General features: G+C 28.6%; 2 protein-coding genes and 1 non-coding gene across 3 annotated transcripts; all 3 read left to right on the plus strand.

The window, feature by feature from the left end:
* Nucleotides 1–9756, plus strand: LOC112592335 (protein PFF0380w-like). Its single transcript, XM_025336355.1, has 3 exons — nucleotides 1–647; nucleotides 5527–5639; nucleotides 6182–9756. Exons 2-3 carry the CDS (start codon nucleotides 5574–5576, stop codon nucleotides 9572–9574), a joined length of 3459 nt encoding a protein of 1152 aa, XP_025192140.1. The 5' UTR covers nucleotides 1–647; nucleotides 5527–5573; the 3' UTR covers nucleotides 9575–9756.
* Nucleotides 9757–13703: 3947 nt separating this feature from the next.
* On the plus strand, nucleotides 13704–26033 carry LOC112592339 (WD repeat-containing protein on Y chromosome). Its single transcript, XM_025336359.1, is given in 8 exon segments — nucleotides 13704–13802; nucleotides 16935–17492; nucleotides 19334–19706; nucleotides 19709–19768; nucleotides 19771–19833; nucleotides 19836–20671; nucleotides 20874–21795; nucleotides 25585–26033. Coding segments are annotated over 8 exon segments (3360 nt in total).
* Nucleotides 23798–23916, plus strand: LOC112592341. Its single transcript, XR_003114553.1, has one exon. It is a non-coding gene; the product is annotated as a 5S ribosomal RNA (ribosomal RNA).
* Nucleotides 26034–26218: the final 185 nt, after the last annotated feature.

A 26218-nucleotide genomic window follows, 5' to 3' on the forward strand; every position in this document is an offset into this window, starting at 1 on the left:
TACAGTGGTTTTCCGCGCTTACGCAAGTCCCGGTATACCGCGTATACCTGACATCGACATAATTTCATTGTTTTGACACGGTGTCCGGATTTACGCGTATACGAATACACCGCGGCGTTCAATAAAATATACTTACAAATGTAGCGTACACGCCATGTCCGCGGTGTATCGTCCAAATAGAATGATATTATCACATTTATCCACACGATTGTCGTTACGTTAAAATATCATGCTGACGTTTTGACGGAGAACGTCGGTGGCGGCAGCCCTACGCACCGCACACAGTCACCCGTCGCGATTTACAAACGACGGTTTCGGTCCGACGACAATTATTATTGGACTCCCGAAGATATTACGCGGGCGCAAGTGCGCAACCAACTCTGCGCGCTACGCCAGTAAACAATACCAATAAAATATACGATACATCTGCGTACGTTATTACGATAAAAGACACCGCAGCTTCCAGCACCCCGGTTTGCAGTGTTCCAAATCCTCTCAGCTTCTGGACCATAACGAAACGTATCTCGCAGAGCCGTCCGCAGTACTCGGCAGCAGCAGCAGCAGCGGCGGCAGCGGCGGCGGTAGTATTATAACGATGATGTTATAATTTTAGCGCCGAACAATTGTCAGTAGACCGTAATTAGTAGGTACGTTAAATGGATATTGGTCAACATGGTTGGATTTTACACAACACACTTGTGCACCACGCTTAGACGAGTATTACAGATATCATAGAGCAGAGATTACCAATTAATGTTTTTGGTAGTCCATTTTAAGTTGTTTTGGACTACCGATATTGAATTGTACATAATAAATTACAGCAATGATATGGTTGTACAAAAAAAGAAAAGCAAAATTGCGTCAAAAGAAAAACTAATTTAATCCACCTGTCAAAAATAATGATTAAAAAAATTAATCTTTTATCAACTAACGTGCTATACATATAGTGACGCCATTTGGTAATCACGCTGCTAGAGGCAGTGGTCGAAGTGATTCAAAATAAGACGACTGTTAGTTGTTAAAATTACTTGTAAGCGGGTAGATACCTATACACGTCCACTTCTCTTCATAAAGATATAGTATTCTACCGCAATCATCATCGATATATATTTTATGATTTTATGGTAGGTATTGTTTTCGTCACAATTTTCATAGAGATACAGTATTTTGAAAAAAATAAGTGAAGGGTTAAAAGCTGTAAACTAAAAAAGATAGACAATATAATTCTTAGTTTATCCTCTACTCGGGCTCTACTCAAACCGTTGGATATATAGATACGCTATTGTACGTTCGCATATAAAACATACTTAAATAATATGTATATCACTCCGTGAATCTTTATACCACAGTACCCGATGAAAAAATCCCATTTGTTATCTGTCAACCGCGTGCCGTTGAGACGCATTATGAATAGTTACGATATTGATCGCTGGCCCGAGTTTCTGCGGGCTGCACCACGCTACGTCACAAAGTAGATTATAGTTATACGTATATTAGTAGTCATGTAAATAATATATTAGGGTCTATGTTGGTGAAACTATGCGTTCGTCTATTGCTACTTTCGTTGAACCATATATTATTTATATGTAGTATTAATTGTTACGAATTATCTACTAAAATAAACTATATTACTATGATTTATAATATTCATATTGGGTACACGGTGATGGACGATGGTCAAACATTCGATAATCTGACTTTATTTTATTTTTTCTGTCGTATTATATCGAAATAATACGTATCGTATACTTTTGCTTGACATAATACTTTTGTATCGATTAAACAATAACGGTTACTTTTATACCTACTTATAAAACGATTGTAATTTTATCCTTATTCATATTATATAGGTACGTTAATAGGTATCGTTAATAATTCACCGCGGGCGTAACTAAGGAGGACTTGGGATAGCTGGTATTTTCCCTAAGCACCATTATAGCTCTACCAAAATGTTTGAAACAAAATCGAAAGCCTGCAAAAGAAATATATTTTAGCCTCCCGCTTATGCACTCCAAAAGTTGTAATCGAATTACGTACGACGCGTATGTAGGTTAGGTTAGAGAAATATAGTTAGAGAATATAGGTATATAGTATAATATTATATTAATATGCATACATATTAGTTATATACATTTTTTACGTGTGTGAACACTGTGCAAAAAAAAGCTAATAGGAGAAGTTCGAGTTTTGTGAGTTTGGTTTTTACTTTTTTATCATATTAGTCTAGCTTATGCGTCAATTTAATTAATTGTACTACGTAGACAGAATAATGATTTATTAAATTGATTTTTTTAAAACTTTTTTGAAGTTATTTTGACTTAAAAGTTGGGTTTTTTTGCTTATTAATTGTTTGGATTTATAATAAAACATTTTACAAAATGTGTTCTAAATCAACGAATATTTAAAACATTTTAAAGGTAATGTTTGTACCTTAACATTATGATGTGCAATGTACGCTAATTTACTGAATCGGATTTATATCGTAATTTTTAATTTACGTACACATCTTAAATTTAGGACTAGATATAATTGTAATCTTTAATAGGCATTAATTATAAACAATTTGTTCATAGGTATCTATTAAATTTAAAGAATACAAATAAAAATTAGTATGTCTTATTATGGTTTTTAAAAACAATTTTTAATGCTTTTTTTGTAGTTTTTATAACAGTAAACGTTAAAACGTATAGTGTCCACTGTCCAATAATATGTTTATATATTTTTCACTTAATTTCTAATACAAATATGAAACGAGTGTTCACTGTTCATAATTTTGTTTTTGTATGGACTTACCAATTTTTTCAACTGATCAACTCAATTGTACGTAATAAAGACTAAATTTCAAACATTTATTAAGTAAGATACGAACATTTATTAAAAATTGCACACGGTTTCCATTAATATTTCACTAGACACAATCTTTTAACGTAATTATTAAATTTTATAAAACTATATACTTATATGTTTTTAATGTTCATTTTTATATTTAAAAAAAAAATGAATAGATATCCCGTAAAATTTTAAATAGTTATATCATAAAATTATTTATTAATTTATTTAAGTTTAAATATTTGATTTGTATCTAATTGATTACTAAACTATTCTACTGTTGTTTATTTATGAAAATCATAAACTTATTTAAAGAAATTAGAAATTTTTATATTTTTAAATTAATTTTTTTTTTTAATTGTTTCGTAAAAATTTTTAAAAATTTTCTACAAAAATCCACATCAGTTATTCTTAAATTTGTATAAAAATATCAAAAATACATACTCACAATTTTTTTTTATGCATTTGTAGTTCAAATTTTTACAAAATGTATCAAAATTATAAAAATGTATAAATTACTAGTATTTTGTAATAAAATATTACAATACAAAATAGCTCACACTGGAACTAAAAAGTATGTTATTACTTATCACAATTATTTTTTATAAATATCTGTAGTTAAAATTTGGACGAAATTACATATTTTAATGATGAATAATGATGTAGTATGATTTATGGTTTTTACACTGATTTGGTATAATATATATATATATATATATATATATAGCAGTAGTCAATAGCAGTATAAAAATCTAATAAAAAACATGTCTGACCGAACGTCTGTATTTAGAAACAATTTTCGTAGGTATCAATGTTATTATCATTAAATTCAGATTTAACACATTCTCAATAGTGATCTACTTACTTAAATGAAATTAAAGTATAATTCTTCTATTATACAGCAGAGTGACTTCCCTGGTTTTTATTATTAATATAAATTATCAATAACATACCTACTACAATAAATTTACAACTTTGGCTCCATAGTTCATGGTTCATTACCATTAGTTTTTTTTTTTTGTTTTACATTTTCATATTTACATGAATTATTAATCTTGATTATATTCTTGTTATCGCAAATTATTTGAATACTTTTATGGGATTATTGTTCATTGTTAAAAACTAATAACAGTTTTTATATCAGTAATGTTACAATCTATTGCTACCTTGCTACATTTTTATTCAATAATAAATCATTTTATAATATGAAAATGATTCTGAGTAGAATTAATTCATGTCAGCCTATTTTTATAGATATTTTCTAATAGTTTATATTTATATTAATTACTAATGTACTATAAGTAATTTATTTTTCTATTAGTATCACAGTATAGGTTGAAATTAAATTCGTTTTCGACAAAATCATTCCATTTGTAGTGTATTATTAATTATTATAATATATTGTAATTGTATATATGTAAAATGAATTATTGCAGTTATTAACTTGGACGGCAATATTGATGTTAAGTAGAATAAATACTAATTAAATTCATAGTATAAATTTTATAATAAAGTTATTAGTTATTTAAAACCATTAAAATTATATACACAGTCACTAATACAATTAAGTTTTTTTAACTAAAACAGCTTAAATATTTTGAAAATTGAATTGCATTGTACATTTTGAATACCTGTAAGTATAAATTTTGGAATGTTCTCAGTTTCTAGTGTTTCTACAGTTAATATTTTTAAATTAAGCACAATAAAATAACTTAAATTGTTTCATAAAATAGTTTACGTTTGAATAATACAATTTCAACAAAATTTGTACTTAAAACACTTATAAAAAAATTAATTCTATGTAGTTTTGATATTTTTATATTTCTTTAAGAAAAACTTATAAGAAATCTTGTTTTACATTTTTAACACGATGAATTCTCAGCTACGAAATGATTTGCAAATATTAGTTGTTCTTACAAATTTTATCTGTTTGAACTTAAAACTTTGTAAATAAAAAATGTGAGAACGTCTACCCGAATCTGTACATTTCATATTCATAAATATAAATCTATACGATTCACATATCCCTCATATTATAATAAAATATAACTAATTTTTACACAAATTTAATTAAATTGCAGTCGATATTAATCGGTAATAAAATAGATATACATTTTAAAAATCTATGAAACATAGACGTATATAATGAAATTGTTGTATTTTATTGCAATTATTATTATAAGACAAACAATTTTGTGAAATTAATAATTAAAATAGATGTACATTCTTCACTAAGTTTAAGGTTTTAATTTAGTAGTCTATTCAATATAACTATATACTGCTTTTACTATTTATTATAATGATTTATGTAATAAAAAATATGCTGCAATAGTAATAAATGAGTGTATTACTCACATAGGTAGGCATAATTATCATATTCCTATTCATAATAATTCATTAATTTATTTATCTGTAATAAATACACTTACTTTCATAGTTAATAAATTAAAAGTGTTTTCCTTTTTAACTTTGATAGCTTAAATATTTGGTTTGGTTTCTTAATGCATGTGTGCTATTAAAATTATTCTGTAATTATATAAGCATAAGTACCTATATATAATATATATATATATATATTTCACATCATATTGAAGTTATTTTACTTTTATAGCTTGTCTGACTTTTCACTAAAACATTTATGAATTATGAATATTACATTATTAATCACGATAATATGTTTAAATTAAAATGTTTTAGTACGGGTACAGTTTATACTGAAGATAATAAATATTTTGCATATCTAAATGGATGGAGTTCAAAGAAATTTCAGTATGATGGCCGAGAAAATCGATAGAATGCGATGTTTAAGGGTAATACATTTTACTATATAATATGCGAGTGGGTATAGTATATTGCCGTTTCATTCTCAATGAAAAAAAATATGTAGAATATATCAATAATTATAATAAATTTGCTTATTTTTTCTCAAAATTGCTTACTCTAATACCTGCCATAGTAACATATTTATATTGCCTACTTGATTATTTCTTCAATGATGAATTAATAATATTTAAAACAGGTACCTATAATATAAAATATTTATTTAATTTCGAAATTAATTTCATAAATTTAAGTAATATTACCATATAAATTTAAACGAATTATTTAAAATTAACAAAAACCAAATACATATTTGGTTAAATTAATATCACGTCAATCATAACACTCATAGAACATAGTGAATTATAATTCCTGAGCTATATTATTATGAATTTAAATTTAATGATACATTTCATTATATATTTTTATAATTCCATTGTTGTATAGTCAAAGTTCATATTTATTATCTACTTGATAATTTAATACTATAATACGAATAATTTGATTTTTTTTTTTTTTATTATTATTTTAGGAACGATGCGACAATTATGTTAGACTAATAAAACTGACACTCGATGAAACAATCAAAGAACAAAATTCGCTTTTGGATGGATCAGCTATTCATAATAGACTAAAATATTTAGGTGTATTGGATAAACCTAAATCATTATCAAACACATTCAACACTGATAAATATCATAAAAATATAGATTTTAATAACAAATACAAGTATTTGGTGTTTGATGATGATTTGAGTTTTAGGCAACATAAAAATAAATCTAACTTAAATAAAAATGATATGTATTTATCAAATTATTATAGCAAATACAAAACTAACTATGAACCACAAGTACATGATTTTTCCGCAGTATATGATAACCAGAATAACCCATATTATATGCCAATCAATCATAAAAAATATAGAAAACCAATTAACTTTCGAACATTGAATACTCAAGAATACCAAGTGTATTATTTTCCTACATCAAATTCTATACCTCAATATCCTCGACAAACCACTGAAGGATTTTATAGACGGAAACCTATTAAACAATATCCAGAAGAAGAAGTTCCTTATTGGCCAACACGGTATCCAAAACCAGTGAGAGTTGTAGAACGAGAACCATCGTATTCAATGATTGATTACGGTTACCGAGGCACAAATAATTATCGCTTTGGCAAATCAAATTTTGAGCCATATTCACCTGAACACCGTACAAGATATTATCCAACAAATGATAATAATATTTATCGTGGTCATGATGATAGTGATTATTATTACGAACCTCATATGGGGCAACGATCGTTTTCTAGTATAACAAGACCATGTTCACCCGTATATAATCGAGATATTTTATATGATAGAACTCAATTAGAAAATTCCAGCAGTTTACTTGAAAAAAAAATCCGAGATTATGTGTGGAATCCACATAAAGAACGTGTTGAAAAATATATGATTCCAAGTTATGAAAATACCAAATATTACACTGATTTTAAACCATTAAATATTAAACACAAAGGAGATGAAACATTCAGAACACGTTCATCATTAGGATTAGATTCTCGGGTACGAAATCAAAGAAACGAAATAATCAATGAAAATGCGTATAACAAAAACTCAATACTTACGTCACCCGAAAGAAAATTTGTAGATGACGAAATTCTTCAATCACATAAAGAAAATGATCATTATTCTGAGTACACATCAAATAAAAAAAAAACTGAAAGTCCTTCAACTTTTCCAAAGCGAATTAGTTTTGATCTAGGTAAAGAGTATAATGATCTACCTACTCACATAAATTTAACGGAAGAAAATACTAATGAAAATTATATCACAAAAGACCATAAATTAGTTTTAGAGAGAAAAGAATCAATTACAAAAATCGATGATAAGCGTCGAAAATCGTTATTGCCAAATGATGATTATTCAGTTCCAATAAGTAAACAACGAATTTCACCAAGTAATACAAATGTAAATTCAAGAAGACAGTCTTTAAGTAAACAAGAAAAGTTAGCTTCAATCGGAAATTCTTTTGAATCTGAAACATATTTAAATTCGAAAAATAATTATCAAGGAAACGATTCAAGTTTATCAGAAAAAAATGTTCATTTTTATAATAATGATAGAATAAGTTATGATAATAATAATGATATTAAGATTTACTCGGAAACACAAGATGATAAAAACAATGTTGTGCTTAAAAATGAAAATACATATCGTGATTTCAGACGTGATAGTAATGATAATAGCAAAAAAAAATCAATGGAGACTACAGATAAAACCAATTTCAATTATCAAGATCACGCAGAAAATAGTAAAAATTTAAAGGATAAATTAAATGCCACAGAACGAAGAGAAAGTTACAAAGGCAGTCAAAAATTTAAAATAGAAAATACTCATGAAATTGCAAGTTCAAATGATGTGGATAATAAAATAGACAACGAATATAATAACAAAAATAGTGCAAATGTATCACCTAAAAATAAAGTTAACTCACCCATAACTGATCAAGGTAATAGTATTAATAATATAAAAAATTACAATATGAATGAGTATGAAACTGATCAGTTTCAACAATTTACTAATATAAATGATAGTGTGGGAAAACAAAACAATTCTGAAACTATTCAACCATATAATAATGTTGTTAATGATTCGAACGATGAAATAGATAATACTAATACCGTAAAACAAGTTAATTCTGATTACAAAACAACTCCAAAAGACCAAGATTCATTACATGAAATTTCGAATATCGAACTAACGAATAATACAAATTATTATCAAGATCATTCTGATGACGACCATATAAAAGAACACCAAACTCATGGATATGACACACAACCGGAACACGTTACTAACGATGATCATTTTTATCCAGATGAAATTGTCGATAATAACAAACGTATCATCAACAACAACATCGAACCCAATCAACAAAACAAATTTGATGACGAAAACAATGTACACGATGAGTATTATTACCAAAATCCTGCAAACGACAAAGAAGAAAATCTAATGAAAAACCAATACGAGAATCCCGATTCCCAAGTAAATAATGTCGACAACCAAAACACTAATGATGATTATTATTATCAAAATTATTCTAATGCTGACCCAAAAGAACAACAAGAAAATCAATATTCCGAATCTGGTGAAAAAGGAGAATATGCAGGTGAGCACGCCGAGCACGATGATTATTACTATCAAAATCATGCAAGAGATGACATAAAAGAACAACATGAAGATCAACGGTATGTCGACTCTAACTATCAGGGAGATTACGTCGATCAGACACCAGCTCACGATGATTACTATTATCAAGACTATTCTAATGTTGACCCAAAAGTACAACCAGAAAATCAATACGCCGAATCTGATCACCAAGGAGAATACGTAGCTGAGCAAATGCCCCATGACGATTACTATTACCAAAATCATCCAGAGGAAGGTACCAACGAAAGTCAAGTCAATCAGCACTATCAGGAGCATCAAGGAAATTACATCAATGAAGAGCAAGACAATAATTATTATTACGAGAATAATCCTAATGTGAACATAGAAAGGCATCCCGAAGGCCAATACGACGAACACGCTCAACAGGAAACGTACGCAGGTGATCATCACGCGAACGACGGTTACTATTATCAAGAAGGCGATACAAACTACAACGAATCTGTTTCCAAAGAACAGTATGACGGTTATGTTGATAGCAATCACGATGCTAATGCCGCTTATTATCCAGAATCAAATGTCGAACATTACGACCAGCAACAACACGAGTATGAAAACAATAGTTACCCGACACAAAAAGCAGACTACATAGAACCGTATGAACAAAACTCTAAGAACGAAAATAATGATTATTCCGAAAACGTCGATGGAAGTCAACCGACGAGTCAAATTGCCAACGAACAAAAATAATTTTACTACAATGACGATCGATTAAAAAATAATGCTTACTTATATAATATTATACATGAAAATAATATTAATGTTTATTTATAGAAAAAAGTAATCCGGTTTTGTCACTATCATTTTAAGTGAAATTTATTGTAAAATAAATTGTAATATTATATCATTTAGTACGTTTATTTTATTGAAGTTAAAACGATTTGAAATTGTAGTTGTTTATAATAGTACAAATAGGTACAGTGTTATAAATTATAATAGTTTTACGTGTAAATAAAATCGTACATTATTTATTTCCTTTTATAGTTATATATATATTAATTTAATCAAAAATAACAAGAATAAGTATAGGGCAATATGAGCAATAACCATAAATAACAAATAACTATAATAGTTCGGTATACTACATTACTATCTATAGGAGTTTTTATGTATCATGCATGAAAAAAATATATGATGTTAACTAAACATTATTTTCACAACGTTAAATAAGTATATGCATGAAAAAATGTGGGCAATAAAAATAAACTCAATTAATTATTACTTGATTTAATCTTCGACAAATATTACGGTGACTGGTGTAGTTTCTATTTTTATTTTTAATTTTTATTGAAATAGCATTGGAACACGAAAAATATCTTGTATACTCAGTAATAGGATGTAAAATTATTTCTTTTCGTCCATAGTCCACTGTGTTCTTTGTTTTGATGGAGTTTTCTTGACATTCAAGTGCCTACCCAAAATCATAATAATTCCATTATTTCCATTATTTTGCACGAACGCTGCAAATTATTGTTATTATACATTTTCCCATTATTATAATATTTTTATAGTGGATAGTATACCTACGTAGTAGTTAAATGCTTATATAACGATATAAGCATATATTTGATTGGATATAGGTACCGCGTTTTGTCGTTCAGAAACCTGTCATCGTTTATCTTGTTTCTTATTTTTCACTTCTATTGTACACAGGAACTTATTTGAATTGCTAAATACATTCATTAGTTCAATACTTATGTGTATTTACAATTAAAAATAAGTATACACTTTTATTGTTGTTGTTATTGTTGTTGACACATGGCTTACTAATATATTTTACACTGTCGAGTCGGATGTAGCATATCGAACTGCATGTAATGCAAAATTCGTATATCAATTGTACCTATCGATTAGTAGAGTGAGTAACGATTAATTTGTTACAGTATTTAAATTATTTTAGTGAATAATAAATTACATTTTGTGATTATTTTTTGTTTTTAATCTTACAATAACATGAATAATATCTCATATGCTCTAATGTTTTTCGATGGCTGTGATAATTATTTATCAGTTATATGAACTTATGATAAAGAGTTTAAGACCACAGTATCCAATAATTTTAAGCAAAATAAATATTATATACATGTACCTACCTAATAATTGTCCTAATTATATTTAAATCATGTAAAAATGTTAGCAAGACTATGTATATAGATTAAATAAAATATTACGCAGAATGGTCATTTTTATTTATTATAATACGTAATTTGAGTGATGTAATAAAATGTGTGTATTATGAAACTTGACAAAAAGTAGGCCATATGCGATATACCCTAACTAATACTTAATCATTATTGTAGTTCGTATAGGTATTTACAATGTGTTATGTTATTTAAAAATGTAAACTACATGTTATAACTATAGCTAAACAATACTTTTTTCACGTATATCAAATATTATAAATTATTTCTCATCACAAATTTTGAATAAGCCGAAAATTACCATTGTTCAGCGGTTAATAGATAAGTATAAGATTTTTAATTAGTACTTACAACAAGTCTAACTCAATCTAAATTAATAAATATATATTTTTGATAATGCCATATTATTTATGTTTTTAATTGTTATTATTTATTGAATTAGAATATCTACACTTATATAAGAAATATAAGATATAAATGACCTACCTAATAATATAAAATATATATATATACATATCTGTAATCATTAATAAAACTATTTAATAATGCAAATATTCCAATTCATAATTGTTTCCCATCGTAATGTTATTAAAAATATTCAATTAAATAGGAATTTTTGAAGTTAATCATTATTTATTTATTTATAAATCGTATCGAGTATTTAAGTGGCAAGGATACAATTGATTATATTATTATTATGAATGTATATGGTTCCAACTGTCATTTTTCAACAAATTTTATTTTGTCATGGCATGCCAAAAATAAGTAAAATGACGGTATTTTGTAAATCTCATAAAATAATAGGTCATGTATAAATGTATAGCACAATTGAATTATTTCAACTAAGTTATAAAGATCTGAAGTCACGCAATGTTAAGCTTACGATCATGCCATTTTCAATAAATATGTTACCTACAAAGTTAAAGTTTAGGTTAGGTAAATATTTAAAAATAAAAAATAAAACAATAACTATTTAATATTTTTATCTAGTTTAAACATTTGAAATAATATCAAATTATATTTATCCAACAGTATCTCGAAACTTGAAACTTGTACAGTTGTATATAGTAAAGAAATTCGTAATAAAAAGTTAAAGAACTGTGATTTTAATTTATCGTACTTACCTATTATATAGAATAATTATAATGTCCACACTGCTGCGTGCACATATACGTACAGCAGGCGAAAATACAAAATATTAACATAATAAAATAAATAGTGACATTTATTTAGGTACTTAATTACAAAATTCAACGAATAAATATAATGGAGTTTCTTGGATAAATATCACCTTAAATATATAATTATATGATATGTTTAGTGAACCTATCTGTTTTACGATGTATTATGAATGCATAGAATCATCGTTTTAAGCCTTTTGTAATTTTGTAAAAGATAATTTTAAAATTTTTTCAGCACTATTTTTTTTTTTTTTTTTTTGTTATTTCGACCTATTTCAGTATTGAACAATGTTTCTAAATGATAATATTTTCAACAGGAGTTTTGTTGAATGTTAAATAATAATTTTTAAGGTATTAGAATTATAAAATAACGTCACTATAATATATTATAGTGATTACAGTTAATTCAATTAAACAAAAATAACACATTATCGAAGGATTGTTTAGTTTTGTATAAATAATAATATAGATATGATTAAAACAAACAAGCTCGATTATTATCTAATGGAAGATTTTAAAGTATAAACATATTGGTAATAACTTTTATTGATTATTAAACATCAGAATAGTAGAAGGAGTGGATTAAGCTAAAAAAAAATACAATTTCTTGGAAAACGTATTATCAAGGTGCGTATAATAATATTGATTTCAGCTAAATATTAAATTATTATATTATAAAATATAAATGAATAGGTACTGTAAACAATTATTTGTTAACACAACAAAGTTAGTTGAACAAGATAAGAAGTACGTATAGGTAAAGAACTAGAGGATATACAAGGACTTGTATTTGTACAAAACATAATTATTTTCGAAATTCGAAAAATATGAAGTGTAAACTTTTTTATCTACTAATTAAATATTAATACATTTGACTATTTATTTCACGTTTTTGATTGAAGACTTTCAATTTTTTTTAAATTAAATAAGTTTTTTTTTTTGAAAGATTCAAAACACTTCCTTCAAAAAATATTTTTTTTAGTAATAATTTAATAACATAATAAGTGGACACTGAATTACCTACCAATAAAATTTAATCTAACTAATCAAAAATGTGAACATTTCTTCAATTACTTAATTAATATGTATGTTAACTCGTTTATCTAAAATTCAAATATTTCACCAACCCATAGATATTGTTTTATATTATTATAAATGACAGGTACACAATTCATAGACATCTGATTAGTGATTACTGACAATAATTTTGAGAGCGTAGCATGTCAAAGACTTCAAAAATACAATCAATGTAGTCAAAAGAGTGAAAAGGGTTTTTGGTTGCGTGTGAACTTTGTTTTATTTTTTTATTTTTGGAACTTTTTAATGTGTCATGTATACGAAGGTTTATAGATACATAACCCACATTATAAAACAAAACAACTATTTCTAAGTCAGATTTATATTTTCGTGTTTTACACATTTGTTTAATCAACAAAAAGTTTAGTGATAAAATTTAATTACTTAATGTTTTATAAACTTACAAAAGTTGTTGTATTAATGGCGCAACTTCAAACCAAAGAACTAAATAATAGGTTTATGGATAATGATGAAGGCTTATCAACAGTTAAATATGCTAATCTTAACTCATATCAAAGTGTAATTTAATGAAATTAAAAATATTTTTTTTTAATTTAACCAACGCCTACTATAAATACTCAATTCCATATTTTCCGTATACAAAAATTCTAATTACATTCTTATAGTATTAATTCAAACCAATATTTCATTAAAATTCCACACGACCATCATTGTTATTTTAAAATATTTTTTAATCCTTTCCTATAATAAATTCTGAAACACCCTAAAAATGTAAGTCCTATCATTAGATAGTAGATGTAATTCTGATAATCATGGGACGCTTTCAAACAAACTAAAAAGTTAAATATTTATTGTATTTTATGCATAAAGAAAAGTATTAAAAATTTAAGTTGTAAAAAATTTATGTATAGTATATAAATAAATAATATACTTTTCTGTAAGTATAATACACAATAAGTATTGAATTTCAATATTTTAAAATATTTTGTAATTTTTGATGTCTAGATATCTAAACGATATTTGATGATGTTAAAAAGAAAAAAGAAAAGGTAAACAATAATTTTAGAGTAAATATTTTAAAATAATTTATGATTTGTGTAAAACTTATTTTATTTTATAACCAGATTTAAGTTTTTGAAAAAATAAGAATATAGCATTTGAGCTTTCCGTAAGCTTTTTAGTAACTGAAAACTAAATAATAAATTTATAATGTTATCAATCTTCCAGTTATTTAACTAATAATCTGGATACTTAGCTGGACAATAAATCAATATTATTCTAATAAAGAAAATAAGTAAAATGGTTCGTGTTTACCTGCTTTAAATCAGTGCTATAAATTTAATAAAATTGCATGTGAGCTCGATTTATGAGGAAAAGTAAAGAATGGACATTTCTCCAAGGTCCAGCGTTATCAATTTAAAATTGTATTTAATGTTTATTTATACTTTTTAAAGTAAAAAATATTCAATTTTAAAAAAAAACTAAAGAATAAACAATTATTATATCATTTTAAATTTATATTAAAATAATAACATGCAACTACTAGTATTATCAGTGTCATTACGATGTTTCTAGACTATATTTTTAACTATTGTCTATTCTTAAAGTATGTTTTTACACTATTTTTTGCTCAGAAGATTACGAGTATCAACAACAGCAATAATAATTATACGTGATTCAAATATTTCTATTATTTATATCATTTAGAATATTTCTATGAATTTCTAGTTAATCTGTATAATTTTGAACTTAGATATGGTATGTTTAAAAAAAATAAAATAAAATATCTGCGTTATGTATCAATAAACTGCAACTATATTATATCATCAAATGATCAAAAAAATACAAATAATATATAATATCAATATACTATTATAAATACCTGTTTAAATAACATATTACGCCATTTATAAAACAGATACTGACTTAATTACATAGTTTATAAATAGCTACATTTAACTATGGTCGATAGTAGATTATTTTAAAACGATCGAAAATATAATTAACATAACTTAATTTTTTTTTAAATATTTTACAATAAATTAGTGATAGTCGCTACCATGTGGCACTTCTGCTTGTATAGTATGATATAATGGAATAGCGTTCCCTTGTCTTACTACAAATTATCAAGAAAAAATCATATATATTATATTAATTTAATATACACTTGTTTTATATTTTATAAAGTATTCTGGGACATTTTAAAAGAAAATTTATAAATGCGTATAAATAAAATGCTAAGCAACCATTAAAAATATAGGTCCCTATATATTTTTAATTTTCGCATAACTATTATTTGTTAATGATAATTTTTGAAAGTTTACTTAATAATTTAAATTTAATATTACCTAGAATTTGAAGTTTTATTTTAGCAAGAAAAGATATAATGGTAAGATATTTATTTATTTGGCATGTGTGTATGACGGGATAAACACTAAATTAAAACTAATGTAAAAGTGTACCAAATAAGTACAAGTATAAAACTGTATAAAACACTAGAAATAAACAAGCGTAGAGAGAATGGTAGTGTTGAGAAACTTGTCCTATTTGTTATAAAGCCGGTTTCATATGACGCGAACGTTCGCTCGAAATTCGTTGTATTTAGTTTTGAACGAATGTTCGCGTTTAAGTTAAAGGGCGCTTTATTTACAATGCGAATGTTGCGAAAGTACTTATGTGTTGTAATTTTCGTTTGTATATTATTATCCTGAAGTATGTAAGTTCCGAATTTTCAATAGTAGTTTCAAGTAGTATAAAGGATGAAAAATAACGAAATATAAATATTATATTAACTTTTCATTATAATGAAAGGTAATATTAAATGTTTTTAATAGCAGGATGATGTTTAATTTTAATATGGTTTTTTTTTTTATATAAAATGGCGATAGTGCCTTACATATTTTGAGCTCACAAAAACAAAAACGGTACCTTAAACAATTTGTTGTTAGAAATATAACTATGGATTTAGTTTTTGAAACGAGTAAAACAATTATTACGGCATAGGTATCCCTAAAATGTTCCAAATGCAATATAAGTTGATTTCTGTAATCTTTTTTTTTTTATCGGATTTTTTAATTGTGTAAGGTACCTACTTACTACATATTGCAGATAATCATCAAGTTATTTCGTTTTTAATTAGTGTTACCAAAACGATTAAAATATATACAATTTATAAGTATAAAGATGTGTTACATATACTTTTTATTTATTGAAACTTTTTTAATTCCATGACAACCAACTTAGATATTTTCATGGCATGCTTTCGACACGATTTTTTCTTTTATTCCGTTCCGTCGTTAGGTTGACTTTGACCATGATACAAATATTATCCTTACGACAAATGTAAAATGGTGAAAATGTATCTTTGTATACAGTCTAATGTTAATTTGAAACTCACGCAAAAATGTATTCAAACTAATTTTTCTTTATATATTATCAGCTATCAATCAAAATATTATTAAAAGATTTTTATCATATTAATTAATAATTAATACGTAGCTTGTAAATTGTTCTCTGTGTGTTAGGTAATATGATAATTTAGTTATAAATATTTAATATATATATATATCATAAAATTATTTTTATTAATTCGTTGATATTTGTTTTAAGACATCAATAAGTTTAATAATTATATTATACATTTTAAATGAATACTTCTAATAATTGAATTTATTTTATTATTACGTCAAGGATACTAGTGATGATGAAAGCGATGAAAATTTAGAAGATATTAATGGAATGAAAATATATTTAAATAATTTAATGAAACAAGTTAATGAGACGGCATTAAATGATATTCGACAAAGCTTTCTGAAATATGTTAATGGAAATGTAAAAGAAAACCAATTGCGTGATATTTTGAAACCATACAATATAGTTTATTCGAATAAAAATTTCCACCCAATGTTTTCTAAAATTGATGTTAAAAAAAAGGGCACCGTCAATTTTTTACAATTCGTTACTTATTTAGGGTCAGAATTTGAAATAAAGCGTAAACATAATGCATTTTTATCAAACGACGACACTGAATTATCAAGATTAACCCCAAAATTATTACCGAATAAACCAATCAAATATGGAGAAAAAGGCATAATTCGGTATATAGATATCGCATTCTTTCTAAACCAAACAAAACAATCTCAAAAAGAACTCGACGATCCTGAATACATAGCTGCCAGTGTAACGGGGAAAATTGTTCGTTACAAAGCAGCAGACATGCAATGGAAAAGTACACACCAAATCGTTTCGGTAATATAATAATATTATATTTAATGGTATACAAATATATTATTATACGAAGATTATAGGCTGTAGGCGTAACTGCTTAAGAAGTAAGAACTGAGATAAATGTACAGCAAACATGTAAGCTCATTTTCCTTATCACTAACGGTTCGTTATCATTTTACATTGCCAGTTGCCTCGAATAAAAACATACCTAACTAAAGTTTTAATAACGATTATTAAAATCGGTAACTTATACTAACAACTGTTTATAAAATTGAACGCAGTTTACAACGTAAGGATTCTAAATTATTTTGATTTTTATATTTATATATTATAAAACCGATAATCATAATGTACTATCATATTATTGGCCCTCATAATATTAATATTAATTCTTTTTTTCTTCTTATAGTTTATTTATGCATAAATCATTTTACATTTTAAGCATTATACATACATACTAAAAAAACTCAAGTATTATTTGTAGGCAAGTGGCTAACCCCTTTGCTATACATTGGGTGTCGAATGAATCACTATTATGGGTATATGTTAAATTCGAATTCAATGATATATCAATGTGTACGAAAATGATTCTTGATATGCATAGCTATAAAAGTAATTTATTTTACTTTAAATATCACGGTAGGTTGATACAATTTTTTCCGAAAATATTACATTTATTATATTATTAATATTTAATTATTATAATAATATTTATTTTTCCCGCATTATTATATCAACTTATATAACTCAAAATGTATTAGCATTTTTCTATAAATGCCGTAAAACAGTAAAAAAAGATTTACCTATAATATAAATTATAAATGCAGATAATAGCTTTAAAAAAAAAAAAATCAAAAATGTCTTTGAGTATAGAGAAATTTATAACAATAAAATATAAATAAAAATTTTAAGATGTGTTTTTAATATTTTTATAAAGATACAAGGACAACTTATGTAAGATCTCGTATTAAATTTGCAAGGATTACCCGTCGTGTGCTCATACACAAAAAAGAAAAATACATACACACGCGTCTTCGTAATCAATCTATGTATAAGTACACTCATCCCTCCGCTCAGAATCTAAAATAAAAAAAAAAACAAATCTGAAAATGTATTTACACGGTCGGTTTCACGACGATTCGAGAAGAATCGAATATTTTTTATCTAAAACGACTATGAGTTTTGTCCGCACTCCGTTGTCGCATTTACTACGCGCATAACGGTCGAGTCTCAAGCTCACACAGACAACAAAGCCGTTGCATCGTCGCGCGAATCCTTTAGACACCGTTTACTGTAAATAATAATATTTAAAAATAATATTAAAATAAAAATAAAATTATAATTCGCATTAACTCATTGCGAATTGAGTTAATAATAATCTAGGACGTCGCACCCGCATGTGTTGTCTCCGTCTTACGCACGTACGACATGGTAAATTTTTGTTCGCCAGTTTCAATAGTGTACTTTTAGTTTTAATATAAGTTTTAGTCGTGCTCTTAGTTTTGCATTTTTTTGACGTTCATAGTGCATTTCTTAAGGTTTCTCAGTGCATTGAATTCACGAGCCTACTATCATAAGTCATATAACTCACTTAAAAATGAAAATATCGTAAAAAACCGACGAGAGAACACGGATAACGTTACCTCGCCCGACGGTCTGTAGATAACAGGTCAATTCACTCTAACGTCAAAACTTAAAGCACGCTAATGAAACTGCCGAACGAACTTTTGCCGTCTCGTACGCGCGCCTAAGACGGAGTTAACCTCAGACGTCCCCTCAGTGCGCGTTGACTTCTGCGCATAAACGTGCGGCGAACATAACGCAATACCTAATAATAATATCATAACATGCGCGCGGCACAGGACGTGACGCCGATCATGGTCAACGGTTTGGTGGCGATGCCGGAGTTCGGCGTCGTCTGCCTGTCGCTGGTCGGCGGCCAACTGCTGTTCTACGACATGTCGTCCGGCCAGTTCAAGCTGTGCGTCGTCGTCGAGCTGTGGGCGTGCACGCTGACCACTCATCTGGCGCACGCGTACGCGTACTGCGACCGCCGGGGAGTCGGCTCGTCGAAAATCGCGGTCGGCGACGGGCTGGGCACCGTGAGCGTGCTCGAGTTCACGTCGTCCGACAAGTGGAACCCGTTCAAGGACTGCAGGTCGGGCGGCGACGCGGACCAGACGCCCGCGTACGACTTCGACCGGTTGCTGAGCGAGACGTCGGCCGCGCCGGCCGCCGCGTCCGCGCGTACCAATACCACAGGCTGCACGACAAGCCGGTCGAGCAGATCGCGTTCTACGACGCCGCAGGTCGTTCGCGTCCGTGTCGCTGTCCAACCGCCTGGCGATGGCCCGGTGTCGCGTGCACCGGACCAGTGCGAAGCCCGCGGCCCGCCGGCCGCCGACCCGTCGGCCGTCCAGTACGCCCACTTCACGGGCTTCAACTGCGTGTGCGCGGTCCGCGGCACGCACCTGGCCACCGGCAGCGCGGACCGGTTCGTGAGGCTGTGGAACACCGCGGGCGGCCGAGCGCCGGGCCCCGCGGACTGCACCACGCTGCTGGGCCACAGCTGGGCTGTGCGGCGCGTGTCGCACAACGCGGCCAACGAGCACCTGTACTCCGTGTCCACGGACTGCGTGGTCAAGGTGTGGGACCTGCGCAGGGCCACGTGCCTGTTGACGTTCGCCGGGCTGACGGTGGCCGCGGAACCGAACGACAGCCAGCGTTGGCCGTTCGCCGTGATGCACTTCAACTGGACCGACCAGACCATCGTGTGCGTGGCCGACGATCACAGGTCGTTCATGACGGTCGAGTGCGCCAGACCGACGGTCACCGGCCATAAGTTGTCCGGGCTGCACGACGACAAGTCGCACGAGACGCCCGTCGTCAAGACCCTGTACAACGCGCTCTACCAGGTGTTGATATCCGCGTCCGCCGCCGACTCGTCCATATCCGTGTGGAACTTGCGCACCGGCGACGTGGTCATCAAGTGGTCCATGGCGCACACCGAGGAGGTGTACTGCGAGGTCCTGCCGGTCGAGATCACCGCTGCCAACTTCGACCCGTCCGGCGGTCTGCTCGTCACCGGCGCGGTCAACGGCAGTGTTCACATGTGGGACCTAAACACTGGCGTGTGTCTTAACCGACTACGGATCCCGTCCGGCGGCCGGATATCCGAAGTGTTCTGGTTGCCCAACAAGGTGTATATTTTATATGGTGATTTATCATATAGTAAAATCAATTTCATACTAATAAACTGCAATATCGACATCGCAGTAAACACCGCCTACATATTTTTAAAAACTATAAAATAACCGCGTAAACCGTCCGCTTTGAAAGTGTAAAACAAATATTATAATTAGCAGTGAGTAGGTATATTACGTCATTTTGTTCGTATTCCAGGTACTGGTGACCGGTTTCGATCATCGGGTGACCGAATTCAACGACCCACTGTTACTGTCCAAAGGAAAAGTATGGCTGTCCAACCATGACGAGCCGGTGTTGAGCGCGTGCGTCAAGCTACCGTCGCTTTTCGTGACTACGTCACAGGCGGGCGTGATGGGTTTTTGGCGGCTAGAGACAGGACAGTTGACCAAAAAATACAAAGCGCGTATGAAGCCGGATACCCGGAAGTCTAAAAGCTCGTCGTCAACGAGCAAGAGTCAGGGGGCATCCACGATGGTGAGTAAAAGCCAGATAAGTTCCATATCGTATGTTGGCAGCCGAATAGGAGACGATGGTGCCACGGAAACCAAAGAAGAGAAGTTCAAGAGGTTGGATATCAAGCACACGCCCCGTGAGCATTACGCGGCAGTTGCCACACATTTCCTACGGGCCCGGCCAGAAAAATTAAACCTTGGTACCCTACTCGTGGCCACACGTAATGGCGTGGTGCAAATATGGTGCACGTACAAAGTTCCAAAGTACATTAGTCAGTTTGTGGCTATACACATCACTGATGATTATGTTACGTCGATGGTATCAGACCCAAAGAGTGAATATTTGATCACGAGCTTTGAAAGCGGATACATCAAGACGTGGCTGGTGACCAACTTTGGACAGCCAAGACACACAATTTACAACGTGGATATGCCATCGCTTAGATTACGTTTTCCGTTTCTGATAGTTATATTCTTCATGGGTCGAGCCGAGCGTGCCGCCTCTAAGAACGTTGCTGGCCCACTGTTAGTCAGTGCGTACAGGGCACACTTGCAGCGCATCAATCACATCGAATTCATCGAAAAACTAGAGTTAGTAGTCAGTAGCAGTGTGGACAAGATGATCCGTATCTGGACATTGGCTGGTCATTACGTAGGAACTTTGGGTAAATGCTTAACGATATGATAAATACTTTAACGTGACTAGGGTAGGGAAAAGTTCAACATCAAATATCTAAAGAAGGTAGTTGGATCTTGTAAATATATTATATATATATATATATATAGGTACTATGACTAAAATTTAGTGTATAATAAATAAAAAAAAACAGAATCTTACATTTATTTAAATAACAAGGACTCAGGTTTCAGTTAATCATTATACGTTTTATTCCCTACTATAACAAATTACAGATAATTGATACTTATACTCACACGGTATGACGGGTATTTTTATTAGTAAGTGGATGTATTGTATACTTCTATGTTTATAGATAGGTAGTTAAAATTAATAAAATGATTTTGATCATATCATTATGTATAGAAAATGTAAAAGTTTAAATAAGAAGAACAAAAATTGTTCAAGGAAAAATCATTATTTTATTATTGAATTTCCGAGAGATATGGTAAAAATGTGAACGCTAATCGCTCATAAAAAGTTTAACATCAAACTATTTTTTATTTGAGCCACATCCAGTATTTATGTTTAGAGTATATTTATATAATAGGTACATAGTTTATTAAAGAAAAAAAAATCTTTCAATTTTCAATTTTGTGGTTGATTTCTGATAAGTGATAAAATATTGGGTCTAGCTGGTACTTAAGGAGGTAAAAATAGAAAATTCCTAGTACTTACTCTTTAAAATAATCGGATTAAATAGATACGTGACATTTTCAAAAAATACTTATATTAATATTTTCTATATATAGTATATGTATATATCATAAAATATAGACATTTTTCATTTAAATTTTTTTCTGTAAATGCCGATTAGCATTTTTTTGCTCGTCAAAAATTTTGAAAATTCAATACAATGGATTTTTCATAAATTTATATTGCTAGAATTCAAAAAATTGAACGTAAACGTCGTAAACCCATAATTATTTTTGGTGAGCGTTTTAATGTTATTTTAAAAGCTTGAAACATTTACGTAGGACATAGGTATATGGTATATTACTTTATTAAATATAAATAATGAAATTTTCAAAACTTATGAACTTTAATCTATTTTATCTATTGTCTATTTATAGTTTCTATTGTATCACTAATATGGAAATAAATGTCTATAGTAAGTAATTAAAAACAATATACATATACTATGATAATATATACAATATGCAATTTAATTATATAGGTTCATTAAATTTAAATTTATTTTAAAAATGTATCAGAAAATTTGAGATAAATTTTAAATACTTTTTTATTATCATTTATTAAATTATTCATTTAAGATATAGCTTTTTAAAAATACATTTTCTAATTGTAAATATCACCAAAACTTTCTTTAAGGTTGAATTTCAAAAAAGTCTACAAAATAGTATCTAGTTTACTATTTACTATGTTCTCAAAACCCACTACTTATCTATGTGGGCTTTATAAAAATGTGTTTGTTATAACACCAATCGTATTAATTATTAACCAACAATATCGTTTATATATTAACTAGATTACTATTAATTTAGATATTCAAATTAAAAATTAAAACGAAAATCTTTTGTTAATAAAATTAATATAATAATTTGGATTAATTAATGTGTGTGTATATTTAGGTACATACTACCAGTACTATCATCGTGTTAAATGTTAATTATTAAATTAAATCATACATAATTTTTGTTACATATTAAAATTATTAATTGTTCAAAATTTGTATCAGATATCACTATATCAATCATATTAGCAATAGTAAAATGTTTTGGTTATGAATTTATAATGTTTATTTTTGCAACAATTACAAACACCGAGATAAGTATCTACATATTATTTAAAATTAAGTAAAAAAAAAAAAATCATTTGGAAGAAAGTATTTAATACAGTAAAATAGTATTAAATATTATTCATTATTACATAGTATTTATTATTTAATAAATAATAGGTACTTGAACAATTATTTAAATACTAAATATTACATAGATAACTTATTTATACTTAGGTAATACTTGCCTATCGCCAACGACCATACCACGTTGAATACACCAGTTCTCGTCCGATCACTGAAGTTAAGCAACGTCGGGCGTAGTTAGTACTTGGATGGGTGACCGCTTGGGAACACTACGTGCCGTTGGCATTTTTTTTTATTTCAAATTAAAATTTCAAGTGCCGTTGGCTACTTTTCTTTTATAGAGATTTGTATTTATGTGATTTTTTTATAGATTTTTAAATATTTTTTAAAAACTAAAAATATTAATTTTTAATTAATTTATTTTAACAATATTAATGCCTCAACAATTAAAGTAGTAATAATTATGAATTTGCATCAATAATAATAAATAATATTATACATTTATTAAATTAAAACAGAATTATAAGTAGACCGTAGATACTTTTTGGATAAAACATAACCCATATTGTGATTTTGAATTACTGATATAGTAATATAATATATTATATATTAGTATGCAATATAAAGTGCCTTTGGAAAAAAGTGCATATTATTAACTGCGAAAAGGAGGAAATTAGCAAACTGGCTCGAAGCAAGTCTGAAACAAATTGAAATATAACATTTATTTTTTCATTAAATAGGTTCAAAATAGTTTATTGTACATTAGTATACGCTCCAGTAAAAATCATTTTTTATAATTTTTGCAAAATGACTAATAAATCAGTAATCATATGACAATATTTATGATAATTTAAAAAAAACTTTCATGATAGAATTATATTGCTTTCTTAAAATTATGACAAAAACCTATGATAATTACAATGATATTGTGGTATTAACTATAAGATATATATTTATATTTATTCTTAGAAATAATTAACTAATTATTACGCTAATTATTACTAATTTACTAATTATTAGGTACACGCAATATAATTTTAATGGAATATTATTTTATAATTGATAAGCAAAAAAAATTAATTTATAAAGTTACTCAATCCTCTGTTTATTTGAATGGAATTTTTTCTTTTTTATAGATACTTACAGTAAAAATAAATAAGAGAAATTTTTAATTGTAATATACTAAAATAATATCATAATTTTAAGCCTGAGATGTTAAAATTTTAAATTTTATTACTTATAAATTATAATATTAATTACATATTTTTAATTTCATAAATGCTTATAAAAAAAATTCACTATATATTTTTGATATTATTTTATTGTTATCACAACAACTTATGAGGAATTTAGAATAAGATTTTAAAGTTTTTATACTTAACAATAATATTTAATTATACACGATTGCAAAAAATAAAAAAATTCAAATATTTATAAATAGTAACCACAAAAAAAGCTAAAATATTTTGAAATTCATATCATATCTATTAAATTATGATATGAATGATATAAATTTTTAGACAAAATCTGGTTTTGCAATATCCTTTTCCCAAATTCATTGAAATATACTTGTAATTTTTATTTAATTTGCATTCACCACTCTCTCTTAAAAAACTATTTACTTATACTTTATAACATTTGTTACCATAAACCACTCTCAAAGTTGAGAATAGAAGCATTTTAACTGTTTTAAAAAGTGATACAGACACAAAACACATATATTTTATATTATATAAAACAAATACTTTATTCATTATCACTCAACTTGACAATATCTATAATAGAAATTTTTACTTAAAAAATTTGTTGTGCATGCTTAAAAAATATCTCATTACCCATCAAAGTATTTTAAAAGTAATCCATTTTAATGTCCACAGATTAACTTAAAAAATATTTCTGGGATTACGGAGTATATAAATATTAAATAAATAAACGATTATTTTAAACTTTTAGGAATGGCATGGCCAGACATACCAAGAACCCGCCCGGTAAATGTTTCACCGCGATGTAGCATACCTCCGGACATCAAACGGCAAGCGTCATTCACTACAATTCAAGTTTTGAAGGATGGCGTTAATTCAAGTTTACGGTCACCGGTAATATGGGAAAAACTAGAATTGTTAAGACAGCAACGTGATACACGAGGTAAAAAAGGCAAGAGGAATATACACGACAAAAAATGCCCAGATCAACCTTTACACGACATACACGAAGAATTTATGAAAACTAAAACTCGATCGATCATACGCCCAGTAGTATTAAAGATAGACGAATCAAAGCCTAGAATTAAGATTCATAAGCATATTCCTTTGTGCGATCTTGATAATATCCCACTAATACCAAAGTTAGAGAAAACAAAAGAAGAATCCACTCCTAGAGCAAAACTTATTTTTTTCAAATAATAATTTTATACATTTAATTTTTTTTTAAATTATTATTTATATATACCAAACGGACTTAAAAAAAAATATTTCCACAATAAAGTCATTATCAAATAAACTGCACAATAATAACTTGATTATGTTTAAGTTTAGATAATTAAGAATGCTGAAAATTAAGATTATTCATTATGTTGTGTAAAATTATT

Source organism: Melanaphis sacchari, unplaced genomic scaffold, assembly GCF_002803265.2.
Source record: "Melanaphis sacchari strain LSU unplaced genomic scaffold, SCAv2.0 Contig16_pilon_pilon, whole genome shotgun sequence".
NCBI classification, from domain to species: domain Eukaryota; kingdom Metazoa; phylum Arthropoda; class Insecta; order Hemiptera; family Aphididae; genus Melanaphis; species Melanaphis sacchari.